The sequence below is a fragment of the Oncorhynchus kisutch genome, linkage group LG1, assembly GCF_002021735.2.
Source record: "Oncorhynchus kisutch isolate 150728-3 linkage group LG1, Okis_V2, whole genome shotgun sequence".
NCBI lineage: Eukaryota > Metazoa > Chordata > Actinopteri > Salmoniformes > Salmonidae > Oncorhynchus > Oncorhynchus kisutch.
Genome location: NC_034174.2, coordinates 15,248,649 through 15,266,650, shown reverse-complemented (window position 1 = coordinate 15,266,650; position 18,002 = coordinate 15,248,649). Strand labels below are relative to the sequence as shown.

General features: G+C 40.6%; 1 protein-coding gene across 2 annotated transcripts in view; it reads right to left on the bottom strand.

The window, feature by feature from the left end:
• The window catches only part of LOC109898839 (macrophage-stimulating protein receptor), a 30,346-nt gene that overhangs the window by 6,464 nt on the left and 5,880 nt on the right, over positions 1-18,002 (bottom strand). Inside the window, exons 3-18 of one of the 2 annotated variants that reach the window (XM_020493917.2) lie at positions 15,850-16,026; positions 15,454-15,576; positions 15,072-15,242; positions 12,152-12,315; positions 11,891-12,026; positions 9,323-9,459; positions 8,960-9,139; positions 8,313-8,412; positions 7,973-8,191; positions 7,548-7,694; positions 6,093-6,249; positions 2,063-2,146; positions 1,763-1,963; positions 1,422-1,508; positions 1,107-1,288; positions 232-341 (exon numbers count right to left, since the gene is read on the bottom strand). In XM_020493917.2, the coding sequence (XP_020349506.1) occupies positions 232-341; positions 1,107-1,288; positions 1,422-1,508; positions 1,763-1,963; positions 2,063-2,146; positions 6,093-6,249; positions 7,548-7,694; positions 7,973-8,191; positions 8,313-8,412; positions 8,960-9,139; positions 9,323-9,459; positions 11,891-12,026; positions 12,152-12,315; positions 15,072-15,242; positions 15,454-15,576; positions 15,850-16,026 (2,375 nt within the window). Of the gene's footprint in view, positions 1-231; positions 342-1,106; positions 1,289-1,421; positions 1,509-1,762; positions 1,964-2,047; positions 2,147-6,092; positions 6,250-7,547; positions 7,695-7,972; positions 8,192-8,312; positions 8,413-8,959; positions 9,140-9,322; positions 9,460-11,890; positions 12,027-12,151; positions 12,316-15,071; positions 15,243-15,453; positions 15,577-15,849; positions 16,027-18,002 lie in introns of both variants that reach the window. The other variant, XM_020493907.2, reaches the window with a different exon arrangement.

The window sequence follows — 18,002 nt, the reverse complement described above, 5'->3', positions numbered from 1 at the left end:
GTCAGTCAGTTCCAGTACCATATTTACAATGTGCAGGGATACTGGCTCGATAGATGTAGGCACTGTATTTATAGGGGTAAGGTGACTAGTATCAGGATATATGATAAACCAAGTAGCAGCAGCGTATATGATGATTGTATGTGAGTGGGTGTGTTTAGAGTCAGTAGTGAGTGTTTGTGTGTGTGTTGGCGTGTCCAAAAGGTATGAGTGACAGGGCTGCCCATGACTTACATGCAATTCCTAGCTGCCAGGTCTCTGTGTACAAACTTCTTCTGGGCCAGGTACTCCATCCCTTTGGCAACTTGCAGCCCAAAGCCAATCAGGTCTTTCACTGTTGGGTTCTGGAGGAGGAGAGAAAGAGTAGCACAGGAGTCGTTGGTGAGATATCATTAAAACCTCTACAGGATCGGTGGGTCCCCTACGGGACGGTTGAGCTAATGTAGGCTAATGCGATTAGCATGAGGTTGTTTGTAACAAGAACATTTCCCAGAACATAGACATATCTAATATTGGCAGAAAGCTTAAATTATTGTTAATCTAACTGCACTCTCCAATTTACAGTAGCTATTACAGTGAAAGAAAACCGTGCTATTGTTTGAGGAGAGTGCACAGTTATGTACTTGAAAAGTGACAAATAAATTCATTAGGCACATGTGGGCAGTCGTGATTTTTTTTTTTTTACAGAAATGCAATGGTTCATTGGATCAGTCTAAACCTTTGCACATACACTGCTGCCATCTAGTGGCCAACATCTAAATTGCACCTGGCCTGGATTAATACATTATGGCCATTCTCTTGCATGTTTTTTTCTTTGTATTATCTTTTACCAGATGTGATATATATTCCCCTACATTAATTTCACATTTCTACAGACTTCAAAGTGTTTCCTTTCACATGGTTACTTCAGGTCCTGAGCTATAGGCAGTTAGATTTGGGCATGTCATTTTAGGTGAACATTTTAAAAAGGGGGTGGATACTCAAGAGTTAATAAAACCAAAGCACTTGCAGTAATCTGCAGTACACTGGTGAAAAAGGTTAAGTATCAGTTAAATCTGGCATTTCTGTCCATTTACTTTGACAAAGAAAGGCCCTATAGGCTGACTTACCCTCCTTTCACAGCGTATAAAGTGGCGCAGGTCTCCATATTTCATATAGGGCAGCACCACCAGGGGGAGCCCCTCCTGAGGCAGAAGAATGCCCAGCAGGGACAGAACGTTGTTGTGGTGAAACTCCTTCATCAGGATGCCCTCTCTCAGGAACTGCTCCACCTCCTCCAGGGCCGTGATCCCTGAGAGTTAGAGAGAACGAGAAAGTGCGAGAGAGAGCATTGTTCTACATGAAACTAGCAGGATATACACTCAGCAAATGACGAGGATAGTTGTTTATGGCAAGAGGACTCAAAATGTAAATAATCAACTTACTGTTCAATGCTTTAACAGCACAGTGGATTAACTGTTCTTGGTTCTTGTTGTCTGTTAGGTAGCCATGGTACACAGTCCCAAAATTACCTGAATTACAACAAAATTACATCAGTGTTTTTGGGGGATATTGCTCTAGTCTAGTTACATACTAGTAAATGAAAAAAATATGAACATGTGATTGAGTGGAAATAGAAATGGATGGACTCTAATGAATTGAAGCTGACTACCAGAAACATGTTTCTTCTCTCATTATCTGAGGAGGTCCCGATTAGTTTGGCGTGACAATGACAATAGGAGTCGGCAAGACAGCACCAACAAATCTGGGACCGGTCTATCCATACCTTTGCCAATGATCTGGTTGCGGTGAATGTTGACAGTGTCGGCTGGGATCAGGACGTCTCTGACCTCCTCCAGGAGCTCAGGTTTCAGGGTGTCCACTGTGATCAGAGGCACGGCCAAGGGGTCAAAGGTGGCAGTGTAGACCAGGCCATGGAAGATTATCCCTCCTGAGCCTGTCGTCTGGCTCGGCTGGGAGGACAGGTCTGGAGTACAGAGGAAACATTGATGAGTGAATTTGAATAACAAGATTGATGAATCATAATCAATGATCACATCAAAGGTCTCACCTCGTCTATAGTCACCTGTGGGGGATAGGTCAGGGTTGCTGCTTATTCTTCTGCGGACGGACATCCTTGCTAAACGAGTCTCTACATTGGCTGAAATTTCTAAATCAACACAATTAATGACATTGTCATATACTGTACCAGTCAAAAGTTTGGACACAGAACACACACGGGTAAAGCGACATTTGAAAATTCGTCATTGGCGTTGATTGGTTACAGATGATCCAATCGCTTATGAATTTGTTTTGTACAACACCCCTCATTTTGACTTTCCCAGAAATAACTTCAACGATGGGAGCCTCAGAGTGAAGTACTGTATGTAGTGAGCAGCGGAAGAATTCAGTTTGAGTCATCAGGCAAATAGTGTATAGATCCAGTAATATACAGTACCAGTCAAAAGTTTGGACACACCTACTCATTCCAGGGTTTTTCTTTATTTTTACTATTTTCTACAATGTAGAATACTAGTGAAGACATCAAAAATATGAAATAACACATATGGAATCATGTAGTAACCAAAAAGAGTGTTAAACAAATCTAAATATATTTTAGATTCTTCAAAGTAGCCACATTTTGCCTTGACGACAGCTTTGCACACTCTTGGCATTCTCTCAACCAGCTTCAGGAGGTACTGTAGTCACCTGGAATGCATTTCAATTAACAGGTGTGCCTTATTAAAAGTATATTTGTGGAATTTCTTTCCTTCCTAATGCATTTGAGCCAATCAGTTGTGTTGTGACAACGTAGGGGTGGTATACAGAAGATACAGTGCCTTGCGAAAGTATTCGGCCCCCTTGAACTTTGTGACCTTTTGACACATTTCAGGCTTCAAACGTAAAGATATAAAACTGTATTTTTTTGTGAAGAATCAACAACAAGTGGGACACAATCATGAAGTGGAACGACATTTATTGGATATTTCAAACTTTTTTAACAAATCAAAAACTGAAAAATTGGGCGTGCAAAATTATTCAGCCCCTTTACTTTCAGTGCAGCAAACTCTCTCCAGAAGTTCAGTGAGGATCTCTGAATGATCCAATGTTGACCTAAATGACTAATGATGATAAATACAATCCACCTGTGTGTAATCAAGTCTCCGTATAAATGCATCTGCACTGTGATAGTCTCAGAGGTCCGTTAAAAGCGCAGAGAGCATCATGAAGAACAAGGAACACACCAGGCAGGTCCGAGATACTGTTGTGAAGAAGTTTAAAGCCGGATTTGGATACAAAAAGATTTCCCAAGCTTTAAACATCCCAAGGAGCACTGTGCAAGCGATAATATTGAAATGGAAGGAGTATCAGACCACTGCAAATCTACCAAGACCTGGCCGTCCCTCTAAACTTTCAGCTCATACAAGGAGAAGACTGATCAGAGATGCAGCCAAGAGGCCCATGATCACTCTGGATGAACTGCAGAGATCTACAGCTGAGGTGGGAGACTCTGTCCATAGGACAACAATCAGTCGTATATTGCACAAATCTGGCCTTTATGGAAGAGTGGCAAGAAGAAAGCCATTTCTTAAAGATATCCATAAAAAGTATAGTTTAAAGTTTGCCACAAGTCACCTGGGAGACACACCAAACATGTGGAAGAAGGTGCTCTGGTCAGATGAAACCAAAATTGAACTTTTTGGCAACAATGCAAAACGTTATGTTTGGCGTAAAAGCAACACAGCTCATCACCCTGAACACACCATCCCCACTGTCAAACATGGTGGTGGCAGCATCATGGTTTGGGCCTGCTTTTCTTCAGCGGGGACAGGGAAGATGGTTAAAATTGATGGGAAGATGGATGGAGCCAAATACAGGACCATTCTGGAAGAAAACCTGATGGAGTCTGCAAAAGACCTGAGACTGGGACGAGATTTGTCTTCCAACAAGACAATGATCCAAAACATAAAGCAAAATCTACAATGGAATGGTTCAAAAATAAACATATCCAGGTGTTAGAATGGCCAAGTCAAAGTCCAGACCTGAATCCAATCGAGAATCTGTGGAAAGAACTGAAAACTGCTGTTCACAAATGCTCTCCATCCAACCTTACTGAGCTCGAGCTGTTTTGCAAGGAGGAATGGGAAAAAATTTCGGTCTCTCGATGTGCAAAACTGATAGAGACATACCCCAAGCGACTTACAGCTGTAATCGCAGCAAAAGGTGGCGCTACAAAGTATTAACTTAAGGGGGCTGAATAATTTTGCACGCCCAATCTTTCAGTTTTTGATTTGTTAAAAAAGTATGAAATATCCAATAAATGTCGTTCCACTTCATGATTGTGTCCCACTTGTTGTTGATTCTTCACAAAAAAATACAGTTTTATATCTTTATGTTTGAAGCCTGAAATGTGGCAAAAGGTCGCAAAGTTCAAGGGGGCCGAATACTTTCGCAAGGCACTGTATCCCTATTTGGTAAAAGACCAAGTCCATTATTATGGCAAGAACAGCTCAAATAAGCAAAGAGAAATGACAGTCCATCATTACTTTAAGACTTGAAGGTCAGTCAATCTGAAAAATGTCAGTGCAAAAACCAGCAAGCGCTATGATGAAACTGGCTCTCATGAGGACCGCCACAGGAAAGAAATACCCAGAGTTTCCTCTGCTGCAGAGGATAAGTTCTTTAGAGTTACCAGCCACAGAAATTGCAGCCCAAACAAATTCTTCACATTGTTCCAGTAAGAGACAAATCTCACCATCAACTCTTCAGAGGAGACTGAGTGAATCATGGTCGAATTGTTGCAAAGAAACCACTAATAAAGGAGAGACTTGCTTGGTCCAAGAAACAGGAGCAATGGACATTAAACCGGTGAAAATCTGTCCTTTGGTCTGAAGAGTCCAAATTTGAGATTTTTGGTTCCAACTGCCGTGTCTTTGTGAGACACAGAGTAGGTGAATGGATGATCTCCACATGTGTGGTTCCCACCGTGAAGCATGGAGGAGGAGGTGTGATGGTGCTTTGCTGGTGACAGTGTCTGTGAATTATTTAGTATTCAAGGCACAATTAACCAGCATGGCTGCCACAGCATTGTGCAGCAATATGCCATCCCATCTGGTTTGCGCTTAGTGGGACTATCATTTGTTTTTCAATAGGACAATGAACCAACACACCTCCAGGCTGTGTAAGGGCTATTTGACCAAGAAGGAGAGTGATGGAGTGAGGCATCAGATGACCTGGCCTCCACAATCACCTGGCCTCAACCCAATTGAGATGGTTTGGGATGAGTTGGACTGCAGAGTGAAGGAAAAGCAGCCAACAAGTGCTCAGCATATGTAGGAACTCCTTCAAGACCTATGGAAAAGCATTCCAGGTGAAGCTGGTTGAGACAGTTCCAAGAGTGTGCAAAGATGTCATCAAGGCAATGGGTGTCTACTTTGAAGAAAATGCAAATAAAATATATTTAGATTTGTTTAACACTTTTTTGGTTACTACATGATTCCATATGTGTTCTTTCATAGATTTGATGTCTTCACTATTATTCTACAATGTAGAAAATAGTAAAAATAAAGAAAAACCCTTGACCTAATAGGTGTCCAAACTTTTGACTGGTACTGTACATACTTAAATCAAAGCAAACAACTTTAGATACTTCGTAGATGTGAGCAAATTGAAGATAACATTATAACAAGATAACAAAGAAACCACTAATAAAGGAGAGACTTGCTTGGTCCAAGAAACAGGAGCAATGGACATTAAACCGGTGGAAATCTGTCCTTTGGTCTGAAGAGTCCAAATTTGAGAGTACAAATGTATGATCTTAATATGAGCCATTTGCTACAGCAGTAAAAAATATTCTGCAGCAACAGGAAATGTATATTGTTATGTGGATTATAATTAATGGAATATTTGTATAGGTTGATACACTTTTCTCAAATCTGAAATTTCAAAGTGGAAATTACAAACTTCAGAAGCCTATTTAAACCTCAAATACACTACACGTTTAAAATGTCCCACATTGCAGGAAAGTTCCTGAAACAGGGTTATAAAACTAAGCTCCAATAACTGTACTGGTAGATCTCATGGTAGCAAATCCTATGGACAGTAACGGTTCTCACCTTTCTTTTTCCTCCTCATATGTTTCATGGCGATGAAAGTCAGGGCAGCGCCAACGCACAATGCAGCAAAGATCCCCATCACCACACCCACTGTGTTGACAGTGTTGCTGAAGAAGACCACAGTGCCCACCTCATAGGCATGCCCATTCACAGACACCTGGGACAGAAACCAGGATATCACTCAGACCTCGTTTTTATATCACTTTACTTTAGTAATAGTTTACTTATGGATTGATGGCTTGCTTTTAACTTGGGATAGGCGTGCCGCTAGCACCCCACCTCGACAACATCCGATGAAATTGCAGAGTGTGAAATTCAAAACACAAAATTCGTAATATTAAACATGAAACTACAAGTGTCATCCATTGTTTAAAAGCTTAAATTCTTGATAATCCAGCCGGTTTGTCAGATTTAAAAAAGGCTTTACGACGAAAGCACACCATGCGATTATCTGAGGACAGAGCCCCGCATACAAACATTACATACATTTTCCAACCAAGCAGAGGCAGAAATAGCAAGAAAGTCAGAAATAGCGATAAAATAAATAATTTACCTTTGAAGATCTTCCTCTGGTTGAAATAACAAGCGTCCCAGATATATAACAAATGGTCCTTTTGTTCGATAAAGTCCTTTCCTTATATCCCCAAAAATGTCAGTTTAGTTGGCGCGCTTGACTCAGTAATCTACCGGTTTCACTCGTTCAAAATGCATACAAATTAATCCCGAAAGTTACCAATAAACTTAGTCTAAACAAGTCAAACAACGTTTCTAATCAACCCTCAGGTACCCTAATATGTAAATAAATTAAAACATTTAAGACAGAGAATAGTATGTTCATTACCGGAGATAAATAACGAAGTGTGCACCACAACATTATAGCTAAAATGGGAGCTCTTAGAAAAACTACAAATTCTATTTCATCTTTCAAAAAACAAGCCTGAAACTCTCTGAAAGACTGTTGACATCTACTGGAAAACCTAGGAACTGCAATCTGGGAGGTATTCCATTCATATTCCCATAGACAGCCATTATAATGAGTGGTGAGCTCAAAAAACAAATTCCCGGATGGATTCTCCTCGGGTTTCCGCCTGCTATATCAGTTCTGTTATATTCACAAACATTATTATAACAGTTTTGAAAACTTTAGTGTTTTCTATCCAATACTCCCAATTATATGCATATCCTTGCTTCCGGGCCTGAATAACAGGCAGTTTACTTTGGGCACCTCATTCATCAAAACTTCTGAATACTGCCCCCTATCCATAAGAAGGTTGGGGGTCAATTCCATTCCAATTCAGTCAAAGTAAACAGAAATTCTAATTCCAATTCATTTAAATGGAATTGACCCAAAACTTGTTTACTAAAGGCCCAGTTTGGTTTACTATAGAAGAGGCATGATAATGGTTAACTAAGGGTTAAGTTCAATTAGGTTAACCAGTAAGCAGAGTAGCTCACCCTGACAGGTGACCCTTCACTGGGGATGATGAGATTCTTGGGGATCCTGCAGGTCAGTTTGTTGTCCAGTACCTGGACACCACAGTCCACACCTCCAATGCTCATTGTAATCTCCATACAGGGACTCACCATGCTCAGCTTGTTGTGCTACAGAACATGGCAGAGCAAGACTCATTGTGGTACTTATTGGAGCCTTGTTATTATTTACTACAGCCGAAACGGGTTAGTTGTAAGCTGGTTATAATGATGTAATTTCAACCAATCAGCTGGGACCTAAGAAATTAAGAAAGCACTACTGGTACAACAACAGTCATGGTCAGATTTACACAGCAATCGATTGTTCAATTGTAGAATAGAGTTACTGTACTTGATTGACTGACTACGTAGCTGGTTGATAATGCCTGTGTGTATGATGGTGAACGTACATGCAGGGAAACCTCAGTCTGTCCAGGGCTCAGGCTCAGTACATTGCCTTCGTACTCAAAGGGGGTGATGCTGGCGTCTGGTTGGTATTCAAAGCGCTTCACCACAAGTTTGTTGGCCCCGTCCATGTTGATAGTGATGATGCCCTTGTCGGTCTCATTCCTGGGGAAAACAGGGGCTAGGCACTCCATATGTGTGGGGGTTGCTGTGCCGTTGCAGACCTGGGTTACATTCAAAGTGTCAATAACAGTATTCTGGGGATAACTTACTCACATTTCATAGATGTTACCTCCATCTTAGGTTCATGAGGCCCAGAGTTGTTAACCCTAGAGGATAACTTACACGCTGCAGAAGCTTCTGTGAGGGGTTGTGGGATTTGTAGCGGATCACAGTGTTGTACGCAGAGTCCAGATTACTGCCTTTGATGATGATTTTGGATCCACTTAATCACACGATTCAACAAATAAAAACAAACGAATACAGACTTGGTGTTATAGGTCACTATTGCTGAGTGTACATTGAGAGGAAACCAGCACAATTTGCAGTTTATTCTATATTATTTTTCAAATAGTTGTGGCAGTTGCTGAAATGAGACCCACAAATGGACACACAACAGGTCTCAGCATGTCTATTTCTGTTGGCCAAATCTTCACTTAGATTTACCTAATTGTCTCAAGAGAGTTTGAACATTTCCTGCACAGCATGTTTTCCCTCAGCTAAAAGTGTAGGCACTGCACTGAATGCACTTTCCTTATTACTGGCTGCTCTGCCATTGTATCTAACACTATGCCTGCTATCAACTGTCTTTTCAACTGTTTTCTACAGTTCTATAAAGCAGTGCATTTGTCAGTCAGCTATGCCCTGAAGCACCCAGATGATGCCAGCTGGCCAGTGAGTAAAGTACGACCTAATCTCTCGTGGACAGATTTGGAAAGTGACAACATTGTGAGAATTTTACTTCGGGGTAACCAAGATTAAGTATGGCCTACCTTCTGAAGCTGCAGACTGGCTGTATCACAGTGATCACAGGGTTCTTCTTGTAGTGAAACATCTTGGTAGTAGCCACTTGTGATTTGTCAATGAAAACCCTGACAGGCACCTTCTTCACCACTGCCAACCCTTTGGACAGGCAGACTATGGAGGACATGGTCCCAGTACCCTCAGTGACACTGGCAGAGACAGCGTAACAAGTGGGACAAAAACATCATATTATGAACACTAATATACCGTAGATACAGACAGACACATACTAAGAAAGGGACACATTGTTTACTTCCAATGAGAGACCTTGAGAGAGCAAATGACACAGCAGAAACCAACAAAAACAGAGAGAGGTGGATGCCCATAATTACCTCTTGATGGGGCAGTCCTGGTCTCCTATAGACACAGTCTTTATCATCCCAGCATTCAAGTGAGGCCCTGTCACTGTGACCAAGGTTCCCCCTATTTGAGGCCCGTAGTCAGGAGTGATTTCTGTGATACTTGGCTCCTGGATACAAAAGTAGACATTAGGATGAATTAAATATATATACAGTGCATTTGGAAAGTATTCGGACCCCTTGACTTTTTCCACATTTTGTTACATTACAGCCTTATTCTAAAATTGATCAAATAGTTTTTTTCCTCATCAATCTACACACAATACCCCAAAGTAAAGTTTTTTTATTTATTTAGCAAATTTATAAAAGTAGAAAACTGAAATATCACATTTACATTAGTATTCAGACCCTTCACTCAGTACTTTCTTGAAGTACCTTTGGAAGCGATTACAGCCTCGAGTCTTCTTGGGTATGACGCTACAAGCTTGGCACACCTGTATTTGTGGAGTTTCTCAAATTCTTCTCTGTAGATCCACTCAAGCTCTGTCAGGTTGGTTTGGGAGCGTCACTGCACAGCTATTTTCAGGTCCCTCCAGAGATGTTCGATCGGGTTCAAGTCTGGGCTCTGGTTGGGCCACTCAAGGACATTCAGAAACTTGTCATGAAGCCACTCCTGCGTTGTCTTGGCTGTGCACTTAGGGTCATTGTCCAGTTGGAAGGTGAACCTTCACCCCAATCTGAGGTCCTGAGCGCGTTGAAGCAGGTTTTCATCAATGATCTCTCTGTACTTTTTGGTACCCTTCCCCAGATCTGTGCCTCGACACAAACCTGTCTCTGATCTCGATTGACAATTCCTTCAACCTCATGGTTTTTGCTTTGACATGCACTGTCAACTGTGGGACCTTATATGGACAGGTGTGTGCCTTTCCAAATCATGTCCAATCAATTGAGTTTACCACAGGTGGACTCCTATCAATTTTGAGTCTCATAGCAAAGGATTTGAATACTTATGTAAATGAGGTATTTCTGTTTTTCATTTTTAATACATTTGCAAACCATTCTAAAAACCTGTTTTCACTTTGTCATTATGGGGTATTGTGTCAAGATTGATGACAATTATTTTTTATTTAATCCATTTTAGAATAAGGCTGTAACATAACAAAACGTGGAAAAAGTCAAGGGGTCTGTCTACTTTCCGAATGCACGGTATAAACCTGTGTGGAATCGCCTGCCTTCAATATACTTTGTATCCCTCATTTACTCAGCTGTTTCCTTTAATTTAGCAGTTACATACATACAGTACCAATCAAAAGTTTGCACACACCTACTCATTCCAGGGGTTTTCTTTATTTTTACTATTTTCTACATTGTATCTCTGGGACCCTCAGGATGACAAATCAGAGCAAGATTAATGAATGTAAGTACATTATTTACCTTCAGATGTGAATGTATCAAACCAGTCGCCGTGATAAAAGTATTTTGTTGTTGTGCACACTCCTCAAACAATAGCATGGATTTTTTCACTATAATAGCTACTGTAAATTGGACAGTGCAGTTATATTAACAAGAATTTAAGCTTCCTGCCCATATAAGACATGTCTATGTCCTGGAAAATGGTCTTGTTACCTAAAACATCATGCTAATCACATTAGCGCACATTAGCTCAACTGTCCCAGAGGAGGGACACTGATCCCATAGAATTGAATGTTCTTTTATCTGGTTTTTTTTATCTGGTTTTATTGCTAGTTTAAGTTACCTGGGGTGGCAGAGAGTTACATGTACTCATTTTTATTTTATTTTTTATTTAACCTATATTTAACTCATGGCTTTATTTAATAATGTGTGTTTCCCAGCTTCTGTTCTGGACCTGGGGACTGTGAAGGGACCTCTGGCTGCATGTCTTGTGTGGTACTGATGAGTGTGCCAACTGCTTGAACAGACAGTTCAGTACCTTTAACACATCAACACCTCACACAAAGACCAGTAGTGATGCCGTCAATCTCTCCTCGACATGCATACCACTGACATTCACCCTCTATGTACATCTAAATGAAATATGTGCTGTTCTGTTCTGGACCAACTGCAATTTTCCTATGTCCTTCTTTGACGCACATGATCACACAACTGGGCAGTAGTCCATGTGCGACAAAATGAGGGTCTGTAGGACCTGCCTGGTTGATTTAGTTGTCAAGAAAGCAGAGCATTGCCTTAGACAGACCTCTTCCCATTTTAGCAACCATTGAGTCTATATGTTTTGACCATGACATCTTGCTATCTAGGGTTACACCCAGCAGTTTAATCTAATCAATTTACTCAATCACCACATTATTCAATTTAGGGTTGAGTGAGTGATTTTGTCTCAAAAACAATGATTTTAGTTTGAGATATTTAGCACCAGCCTATTGCTAGATACTTATTCTAAAACTGACTGACGTTCTATGTTAAGGTAGTCAGTTATTTCTGGATGTACATCCTCTGTCTAATCATGGATTGAGAGTTATGTATCTAATAGAACATATAGGGTTTTATTAAATGGAAGCCTCTCTAATGCAAATTCAGTTTTTACTGTGTCAACAATAAAATAAATGTAATCCTCCTCACCACAAAAGTGAACCCTATCATTTGGTCCTGGCCTTCAACTGAGTAGCGTCCCTCCACCTTCCCCTCATGCACTGCCACGGTGATGTTGAGATCCTGGGATGGACCCGGAACCTTAGGGTGAATGCTACACACCAGCCTAGGAAGGGTCAGCGAGAAAGATCAGTGATGCCTATAGCCTCAGCATAAAATTGTTTCACAGAGCTGATTTGGGTTGAGTTTATATGTCTCTATGTATTCTGTCTGTCTGTGTGTGTTACTCACTGTGTACTATTGCTCTTCTCTGACAGCACAGTGCAGGGAGTCGCTCCCACTCGCACCAGGTGGGTCTCCTCGCTGATGATGGCTGGTCGTAGAGGAGACTGGAACTCCCAGCCACACAGCCTTAGCTCTGTCTCACCATCAGGGGGAGCCGTCTTTGGGAAAAACTGGATCCCCAATACAATACCATCAGAAAGACTCCTCAAATGCTTAACTAATTTCCTCAAATGCTTAACTACAGCGCCTTCAGAAAGTATTCATACCCCTTGACTTATTACACATTTTGTTGTGTTACAGCCTGAATTCAAAATGTATTAATGTACAATTGTTTTCTCACCCATCATCTACACACAATACCCCATAATGGCAAAGTGAAAACATGTTTTTAGAAATGTTTGCATTTATTGAACATGGAACACAGAAATATCTATTTTAAGTAAGTATTCACACCCCTTAGCCAATACATGTTAGAATCACCTTTAGCAGTGATAACACCTGTGAGTCTTTCTGGGTAAGTCTCTCAAGCCGTCATTTTGAAGTGACTCAAATCCTATTGATTTGCATATCTGATTTGAATCTGTTCTTTTTCCTGCACCCTGAACAGCCAAAAAGCACATGGAATAAGATATTTCAAGCCACATTTCAAACCACCTTCATAGGTGGTTTACATAAATTAAGATACAAATCTGATTCCTGGCTATGTGACTTGTGTCTGAACATTCAAATCTGATTCCTGGCTATGTGACTTGTGTCTGAACATTCAAATCTGATTCCTGGCTATGTGAATTGTGTCTGAACATTCAAATCTGATTCCTGGCTATGTGACTTGTGTCTGAACATTCAAATCTGATTCCTGGCTATGTGACTTGTGTCTGAACATTCAAATCTGATTCCTGGCTATGTGACTTGTGTCTGAACATTCAAATCTGATTCCTGGCTATGTGACTTGTGTCTGAACATTCAAATCTGATTTATTTAACCTCAAGTGGGATTTAGACTGTTATTCAGCAGATCTCGTTGCTTGCTAGCTACTCTGTTAGTTTGACAACAACACGTGGTAGCTAACTAGCTTGTTAATTGTTTCCAAACATTTTAGTGAATGTGCTAGAATGCTAAACATCTACCTAGCTAGCTGTGGCTAGCCAGAAAGGACTTGTTTTGAAAGTTGGATCATGTTATCCTTTAAGGTTTTAAAAGTCTTCTTTCTGAAGGCAGATTTTGAACATTCGAAGCAACTGAGAAACGACCATGGCAGGCAATGTTGTCACCTTAGAATGCTACATAACTTCTGAGTGATAGGAAGCACAAGCACTACCACCAATGAGCCTACACAACTGCATACACACACGTCATTACTATGGCAACTAGCGTAGCCTTGTCTGCAAATGACTGCTGTCTGAACACACACAAATCTGATTTGGTCACTTAACTTGCTGTTTGAACAGTCAGTAGGCCAGAACAGGTTTGAAAAACAAAACTGATTTGAGAATTAAGGCCTGCAGTGTGGACAAGGCTTAAGAGCTTTGCAAACCTGGATTGTACAATATTTGCATTATTATTTTAAAAATTCTTCAAGCTTTGTCAAGTTGGTTGTTGATCATTGCTAGACAGCCATTATCAAGCCGATTTAAGTCAAAACTATAACTCGGTGACTCAGGAACATTCAATGTTGTCTTGGTAAGCAACTCCAGTGTATACAGTATTTGGCTATTTATCTCCCAGTGTCTGTTGGAAAGCAGGTTTCCTGTAGGATGTTGCCTGTGCTTAGCTCTATTCTGTTTCTTTTTATCCTAAAAACTCCCTAGTCTTTACAGATGACAAGCATACCCATAACATAATGCAGCCACCACCATGCTTGAAAATATGAAGGGTGATACTCGGTGATGTGTTGGATTTGCCCCAAAAATAACACTTTTTATTCAGGAAATAAAGTTAATTTCTATGCTATATTCTTTGCAGATTTACTTTTGTGCCTTATTGCAAACAGGATGCATGTTTTGGAAAAGAAAATGATTCTGTACAGGCTTCCTTCTTTTCACTCTGTCATTTAGGCTAGTATTGTGGAGTAACTACAATGTTGTTCATATGTCCTCAGTGTTCTCCTATCACAGCCATTTAACTCTATAACTGTTTTAAAGTCACCATTGGCCTCATGGTGAAATCCCTGTGTGGTTTGCTTCCTCTCCGGCAACTGAGTTAGGAAGGACGCCTGTATCTTTGTAGTGACTGTGTGTATTGATGTACAATGCAAAGTGTAATTAATAACTTCACTATAGTCAAAGGGATATTCAATCTCTACTTTTTTTACCCATAAACAGGTGCCTTTTTTTGCGAGGCATAGGAAAACCTCCCTGGTTTTTGATTCTGTGTTTGAAATTCACTGATTGACTGAGGGACCTTACAGATACTGTAATTATATGTGTGTTTTTGTGTGCGTTACAGAGATGTGGTAGTCATTCAAAAATCCTGATATACACTTTTATTGCACACAAAGTGAGTCCATGCAACTTATTGTGACTTGTTAAGCAAATTATTACTCCTGAACGTATTTAGGCTTGTCATAACAAAGTGGTTGAATACTTATTGATTTCAGCTGCTCGTTTCACTAATTTGTAAACATTTCTAAAAACATAATTCCACTTTGACATTATGGGGTATTGTGTGGAGGCCAATTACACTAAATCTCAATGAAAGCCATTTTAAATTCAGGCTGTAACAACGACAAAATGTGGAAGAGGTCAAGACGAGTGAATACTTTCTGAAGGCACTCTGTTTCAATATCCTGTTGATAATGTCTTGGTTTCTTCCACCTACGTGTTTGGTGGTCGTGGTTCAGACATTTATGATCAGATGAAAAGACAAGACCCTCCCTCTACTGGGTCGCTTCTCTTCCACTCCCTACTTCAGCCCCCAGCAGTCTTACCTTTGTGATGACGGGAGGACAGGACTCACTCTTCCACTGTATGAGGCATTCCTTCTGCCTGGAGCACACCCCCGAACACCAGCCACACCCTATGAACCTAGGCGCCATCAGACACGTGGAGCAGGTCAGGAAGTGTTTACATCCTGGTCCTTTAGGAGACACACTGAACATCTGGCACAGAGAGAGAGAAAAGTGATAGAGAGAGTGAGAGATAGAGAGAGAGATAGAAAGAGAGAGAAAGAGAGAAAAGTGAGAAATGAGAGGAGAGAAAGAGAGACAGAGACAGAGAGAGAAAAAAAGAAAGAGTCACACTGCCAAAATAAGTCACAAGTAAAAAACAAGGGAATACCAAGAAGTATTTATGATTGAATTGAAAAGGCACCTTATTTCCAACCACAAAAAGCAAGGACTCGTTAGATTGCACAGCAGCTTTCCTGGACACCTCATTGTCCTCTCCCAGAGAATAGTTGGCAAAGATGATGGGATTTGACCTCCTCAGGATGAGCTACAACAGTCAAAGTCACTACAGTTATATCATTAAGTCATGGCAGACCTATGAAAGGAATGGACTTGTGATGTGTTCTACTTAGGTTGGTTACAATGCCGAGAGAGCTAATGATTGTCATTGGAGAACACTGATTATATAATGTTTACACTTGAGAAAATACTTTAAAATACAACTCCATCTACCCCCACTTTCACTGTCTGCAATATGACTGTAATGTAATATTCTCCCACCAGATGTCTCAGTGAGTATACTGTACTGTACCACACACACCTGCAACAGCCTGCCGTCCTTGGTGCCAATGTGTGCCACAGTGTTGTTCCCGATGATGGTGACCAGTACTGAGGTGAGCAGGATGTTGTTCATGTACCTGTTGAAGAGGTCCAACCTGTAGTATGGCTTAGACACCAGGGTGGACTTGGCCATGCATGTAGCGTTGTTGTCGGAGCTCTGCAGACACACAGAGATTACTCATACTGACTGACTATTCAAACATGACTGGTCATTTCACACCTTTTCCATTTTCCTTGGAAAAGGTGTTATTACGTTGGTAATCCTATGGTTTATTTTACTTTACATAAAGTGAGCTCCAAAATGATTGGGACAGTGACACATTTGTTGTTGTTTTGGCACTGTACTCCAGAACTTTGGATTTGAAACAATACAATGATTATGATGTTAAAGTGTAGACTGTCAGCTTTAATTTGAGGGTATTGTCATCCAGAAATTGCAGCACTTTTTGTACATTGTACATTGTCTCCCCCCATTTTAGTGGATCAAAAGTACTGGGACAAATCCACTTACAGTATATCACAAAAGTGAGTACACCTCTCACATTTTTGTAAATATTTGAGAATATCTTTTCATGTGACAACACTGAAGAAAGGACACTTTGCTACAATGTAAAGTAGTGAGTGTACAGCTTGTATAACAGTGTAAATTTGCTGTCCCCTCAAAATAACTCAACACACAGCCATTAATGTCTAAACCACTGGCAACAAAAGTGAGTACACCCCGAAGTGTAGCAAAGTGTAATTTCTTCAGTGTTGTCACATAAAAAGATATACTCAAATATTTACAGAAATGTTAGGGGTGTACTCACTTTTGTGATATACTGTATATGTGTATTAAAGTAGTACAAAGTTAAGCATGAGGTCCCATATTCATAGCATGCAATTATTACATCAGGCTTGTGACTCTCTACAAATTAGAGGTTGACCGATTAATCGGAATGGCCGATTTAAAAAAATATATATATATTTTTTACACCTTTATTTAATCTTTTTAACTAGGCAAGTCAGTTAAGAACACATTCTTATTTACAATGACTGCCTAGGAACGGTGGGTTAACTGCCTTTTTCAAGGGCAGAAAGACAGATTTTTACCTTGACAGCTCAGCGACTCAATCTTGCAACCTTCCTGTTAACTAGTCGCTCTAACCACCTGCCTCACGAGGAGCCCGCCTGTTATGTGAACGCAGTAAGAAGCCAAGGTAAGTTGCTAGCTAGCAATAAACTTAATCATAATCACTAGTTATAACTACACATGGTTGATGATATTACTAGTTTATCTAGAGTGTCCTGCGTTGCATATAATCGATGCAGTGCGCATTCGCGAAAAAGGACTGCCGTTGCTCCAATTTGTACCTAACCATAAACACCAATGCCTTTCTTAAAATCATTACACAAAAGTAAATATTTTTAAACCTGCATATTTAGCTAAAAGAAATCCAGGTTAGCAGGCAATATTAAATTGCCAGAATTGTGACAAAATGTGAAATTGTGTCACTTCTCTTGCGTTCATTGCACGCAGAGTCAGGGTATATGTAACAGTTTGGGCCTCCTGGCTCATTGCCAACTAATTTGCCATAATTTTACGTAATTATGACATAACATTGAAGGTTGTGGAATGTAACAGGAATATTTAGACTTATGGATGCCACCCGTTAGATGAAATATGGAACGATTCCGTATTTCACTGAAAGAATAAACTTGTTTTCGAGATGATAGTTTCCAGATTCGACCATATTAATGACCTAAGGCTCGCATCTGTGTGTTATGTTATAATTAAGTCTATGATTTGTTAGAGCAGTCTGACTGAGCTATGGTAGGCACCAGCAAGCTCATAAGCATTCATTCAAACAGCACTTTTGTGCGTTTTGCCAGCAGCTCTGCTGTTTATGACTTCAAGCCTATCAACTCCCAACATTAGGCTGGTGTAACGATGTGATGTGAAATGGCTAGCTAGTTAGCGGGGTGCGCGCTAATAGCGTTTCAAACGTCACTCGCTCTGAGACTTGGAGTAGTTGTTCCCCTTGCTCTGCATGGGTAACGCTGCTTCGAGGGTGGCTGTTGTCATTGTGTTCCTGGTTCGAGCCCAGGTAGGGGCGAGGAGAGGGACGGAAGCTATACTTTACATTGGCAATA